The sequence below is a fragment of the Penaeus chinensis genome, chromosome 30, assembly GCF_019202785.1.
Source record: "Penaeus chinensis breed Huanghai No. 1 chromosome 30, ASM1920278v2, whole genome shotgun sequence".
Lineage (NCBI taxonomy): Eukaryota > Metazoa > Arthropoda > Malacostraca > Decapoda > Penaeidae > Penaeus > Penaeus chinensis.
In genome coordinates this window covers 24,691,919-24,696,918 of record NC_061848.1, presented here as the reverse complement: position 1 = coordinate 24,696,918, position 5,000 = coordinate 24,691,919, and the positions used below count along the sequence as shown (strand labels likewise).

General features: G+C 46.4%; 1 protein-coding gene across 1 annotated transcript in view; it reads right to left on the bottom strand.

The window, feature by feature from the left end:
• LOC125041286 (paired box protein Pax-6-like) overlaps nt 1-5,000 on the bottom strand; it is an 88,022-nt gene that overhangs the window by 13,760 nt on the left and 69,262 nt on the right. Inside the window, exon 8 of the mRNA XM_047636122.1 lies at nt 4,461-4,669. Within this exon, the coding sequence (XP_047492078.1) occupies nt 4,461-4,669 (209 nt within the window). The remainder of the gene's footprint in view (nt 1-4,460; nt 4,670-5,000) is intronic.

Here is a 5,000-nt window from a genome sequence, read left to right as displayed (position 1 = left end):
TTCTCCTTCTTCTTCTTACCCCTCTTTCCCTTTTTTCTTACCTCCATCTCCCTCCCCACCTTCTCTTCCCCATTCCCCACCTTCTCATCTCCAAATATTCCATTTATTTCACATTTCCCCAACTCTTTCCCCTAATCTCCCCATTGCTCCTCCCCATTCCCTTCCACTTGCCTATCTCCCTGCCCCATTCCTCTTTCCTTCCTCTCTTCCCCACTTTCATCCTCTTCCCCATCCTATCCTGTCTACCTTTAATCAACCTCCTCCTCCCCATCTATCCTTCTTTCTCCTCCCTCCTCCTCCTCCCCATCCCCAACCTTCCTCCCCAACCTCCATCACCTTCCCCTACCTTACTACTCTACCTCACCTCCTCCCTCCTTCCACCTCCTACCCTCCCTCCTTCCCCCTGCCACCCTGCCTCCCTTCCTCCTCACCTCCCCCCCCCCCTCCACCTCCATTGTCTCGCTTAAACGCCATTGAATCCGCGATCGATAAAGGAGCCGATGATTATTAGCTCTTAATAGCGAGGGGAAAGCGATCACTTAATTGGCCGGGCTGCCTCACAAGTGCTAAACGATGGTGGCGATGACTGAGGGGCGGGGGGGGGGGGGGGGGTTGAGGGGAAAAGATGGGGTTGGGAAGAGGATGGGGCCGAGGGGAAGGGTTGGGGCCGAGGGGAAGAGGATGGGGCTGAGGGGAAGAGATGGGGTTGGGAAGAGGGGAAGAGGATGGGGCCGAGGGGAAGGGTTGGGGCTAAGGGGAAGAGATGGGGTATGGAAGAGGGGGTGGAAGGGGTTGAGGGGAAAAGATGTGTGAGGAGAGGGGATGAGGGGAAGGGAAGAGGGGATGGAAAAGGCCGAGGGGAAGGGTTGGGGCTGAGGGGAAGAGATGCGGCGAGAGTAAGGGACGGTATAAAAATAGTGATGAGAAAGAGGATGGAGGAAGGGGAAAGAAAAAGGGGTAAGGAAGGAGGAGGGAAAAAGGGGAATGGGGAAAGAGAAACGAAGGTGAGAGGGAGAGGGAGTGGAGTGGGAATTTAGTGGTGGGGGGGGGGAGGAGGGGGAAGGGGGTGAAAACCGCCGGAGAGGGAGAGGTGTTGGGGAGGAAGAGAATTGTATTTGCGGGGGTGGGGAGAGGGAGATTGGGGGTGCGATGAGATGGGATAAGAGAGGGGAATAGAGAGGGGGGGAGGCTCAGAGGGGGGGGGGGGAGCGCAATATGTAAAATTATTTTCTATTATCTTTTTTTCTTCTATTTGTTGTGTTCACCTTTTTTTTCCTTTTTACAAATTTCTCATACACTTCATTGCTCTCTTTGCCACTTATCGGCTAATCTCACTCATCTCCCGTTTTTTCCTACTTCTATTTAATTATATGAAGGTCCTTGAAAAGAGGAGAGAGGAAGAGGAAGAGAGAAGGGGGAAATCGAGAAGAAAAGAGAGGAAGTAAGAAGGGGAGAGAGAGAGGGAGGAGGGAGGAGGGAGAAGAGAGAGAGAGAGAGAGAGAGAGAGAGAGATAGAGAGAGGGAGAGAGAGAGAGAGAGAGAGAGAGAGAGAGAGAGAGAGAGAGAGAGAGAGAGAGAGAGAGAGAGAGAGAGAGAGAGAGAGAGCGAGAGCGAGAGAGCGAGAGAGACCGAGAGAGCGAGAGAGACCGAGAGCGAGAGAGAGAAAGAGAGACAGAAAGAGAGAGAGAGAGAGAGAGAGAGAGAGAGAGAGAGAGAGAGAGAGAGAGAGAGAGAGAGAGAGAGAGAGAGAGAGAGAGAGAGAGAGCGTGAGAGCGAGAGACCGAGAGAGCGAGAGAGAGAGCGAGAGAGCGAGAGAGCGAGAACGCCCAAAGAGCAGTAGGAGGAGGCAAGACGGAAGAGGCGAGGGCCCTCCGAGATGTTGACCCTCGAGATCGAGAGGCAGACAGCGAGCGTCAATCAGGTACTCTCGATGGGTCTTAAATCGCCGTGTCTTCCCCTCCTTTTTCCGTTTCTGCACAATTTTTTTTTTTTTTTCGGTGTTCCAATAAAGCTTTGTGCGTATTTATCTTCTGTCTGCGTTTGTTTTGCTTGGAGATCGTATGGAAATTAGTGTAATGTATGTGTGTGGAAGGGAGGGGGCGTGTGTGTGCACGTGTGCGCTTGTGTGTGTGTTTGTGTGTGTGTGTGTGTGTGTGTGTGTGTGTGTGTATGTATGTGTGTGTGTGTGTGTGTGTGTGTGTGTGTGTATGTATGTATGTGTGTGTGTGTGTGTGTGTGTGTGTGTGTTTGTATGTGTATGTGTGTGTGGGTGTGTGGGTCTGTGTGTGTGTGTGTGTGTGTGTGTGTGTGTGTGTGTGTGTGTGTATGTGTGTGTGTGTGTGTGTGTGTGTGTGTGTTTGTATGTGTATGTGTGTGTGGGTGTGTGGGTCTGTGTGTGTGTGTGTGTGTGTGTGTGTGTGTGTGTGTGTGTGTGTGTGTGTGTGTGTGTGTGTGTGTGTGTGTGTGTGTGTTTGTGTATCTATGTCTTCATGTCTGTGTTTAATGTATAAGGTGTAGATTAAGTGCTGCAATGATCTTATTCGGCCAAAAGCGAGAAAAAACATCGCAGCATCAACAAGAGCAGTTAAATCCCTTAGCCATATGTGAGAGAAGTCCAAATTACTTTAGCAAGAGCGCCAATTACGTCCTCGTGTCTGTATCAAGGACCATTCAACAGTTTATAGTCGGCTCAGGTTGCCAAACATCCCTACACAACGGCATAAAAAGAACAGAGAAACCGAGAAAAAATATTTATTCCCCTATTTTTTCAACAGTTTAAAAATGAGAAGGAATAAAATATATAATTCTCTCTCAAATCAGGGCTGCCAACACCCCCACGAGAGAGCGACAGGAAAGCATCGAGTGGCAACCCTGAGATGCGACTGTCCGATCACCGGCGGGAAATGATTGTTGTCCGAATAAGAGGCCGGCAGCTGTTGTGACGACTGCCCTCCTATTAGCTTTACATCTTAGCCTCTTGGTGCTTCCTCTTGAAGAGACGTTTAGGAGTTTCAATTAAGTATCAAAAGCCCCTCCTTCCCTTTTGTGTCGGCTTGCCTTGTTCGTTTCTACCGCCCTTTGGGTCGTTCGGAGGGGGGGGGGGGGAGGGTGATTCGAAGCAGGGGTTTCGGTGATTCGTTTGTCCGATTCCGTTGGCGTCGTTTGTTTGCTTCGAAGGCGAAGCTTTATTTTATTGCTATTATTTCTGTTGCGAAGAATATAATTCCTTCTACTTTTTATTTTTAATATTTTTTTTAGTTGAAAATGTTATGGTGATCACCATTATTTCTGTTATTATCATTATAATTATTATCAGTATCATTATTATGGTTTGCGTTGTTTTTCTTATTACTATTATTACAATTATAATTATTAAATCATTTTTACTATAATCATCATCATTATTACTATAATTATTATTATCATTAATGCAATTATCATCATAATCATCATCATTATCATCAAAGTATCCAACTCGCTATGACCACCGACGTGATGACAAACCTCACGTACTCTTAAGCACCGGCTGCCTCCCCCCCCCCCCCTCCCTCCCTCCCTTCCCCAAAATACAAAAAACATCCCATTTTTATATTTTACATGTATTTCTGCTGAACAGCGTAGGTCTATAGAACACGAGCGGGAAAGCCTTTTGATCTATTGTTCTGTTTTTTTTCTCACAGATGTCTGAACACTTGCGACTCGTGGCCACGCAAGAGAGAATAACTTTGATATAGTTAATTAGAAAGATAAATTGTCCAAACAGTTTACTAATTACTTCGACGAGGGAAACGTTCCAGAAATTGTATAAAATTTTAAAGGATATATATTTTTTTTTTTATAGTTCGCTGAGGGAAAAGCGGTGCTCCCGAGCGTATATTAATTTGGAATATACACTGCATAAACTGAAATATTGTAATTTAATTGTCTAGTTTGAAGAGCGAAGTTTGGTCGCATATATTATTAATATACACGATCGACCTGTCTCGGAAACAATTACAAAGTGTAGAGAAGAAAGGGGGAAAAATGTCGAAAAGAATACCTGATGCGTAAAATAAAAATAAAGAATAATGACATAAAACAAAAAAATAGGATGTAAGAAATAAAAGAGACTAAAATGAATAACAGCATATATAAATCAAATAAAAACGGGGAGAAAGAGAACAGAAGACAGAGAAAGAGAGAGAAAGAGGGGAAGAGAGAGATCTTTCAATATACGCCCTCCGTCTGTGTCCGCCATGGCTGACAGAGTGACATGGGCAAACAAAGATCACGTGACTACTGTTTCTTTTTATACTGTCTCTTCTATTGTTCATCGTCCTTTCGTTTTCTCCAGAAATGAACGTTCCGGAGACTGAACAACGGCGAGAGATAAGAAATAAATTGCCCCTGAAAGTAGAGAGAGAAGGATAATACTAAGCGCCGACCGCAGAGAGGCAAAACAAAAGACGATCGCGTCTCACCTGTACGTATCCGCCATGGTGCCGATGGGCTGCGGGATGGACGGGTACATGGAGTTGAAGCCCGACTGCAGGGGGAGTCTGGAGGCTGCTGCGGCGGCACTGTTGGCCATGCCCACGCCCACGCCCACGCCCACTTGGTCCACGCTCCGGCGCTGGTTCCTCAGCTTCTCCTCTCGGCGCCACTTGGCCCGGCGGTTACTGAACCAAACCTGCACCGACAGTAGGGTGAAGAGATCCCCGTTGATGCAGCGTTAGGTCGACCCCAACACAAACATACATAGCGTGCACTCACACATACCCACATACACACACTCACACGTACATACACTCACACAAACACACACACACACACTCACACATACATACACTCACAAAAACACACACACACACACACTCACATATACACACCATGTACACATGAATAAGGTGATTGTGTGACATGTCGGTGATATAACAACAATTAACATGACTTTAAAACAACCATATATATACGTATATACTATACACATATATAAGTTTCAGGTGACATTAATTCAAATC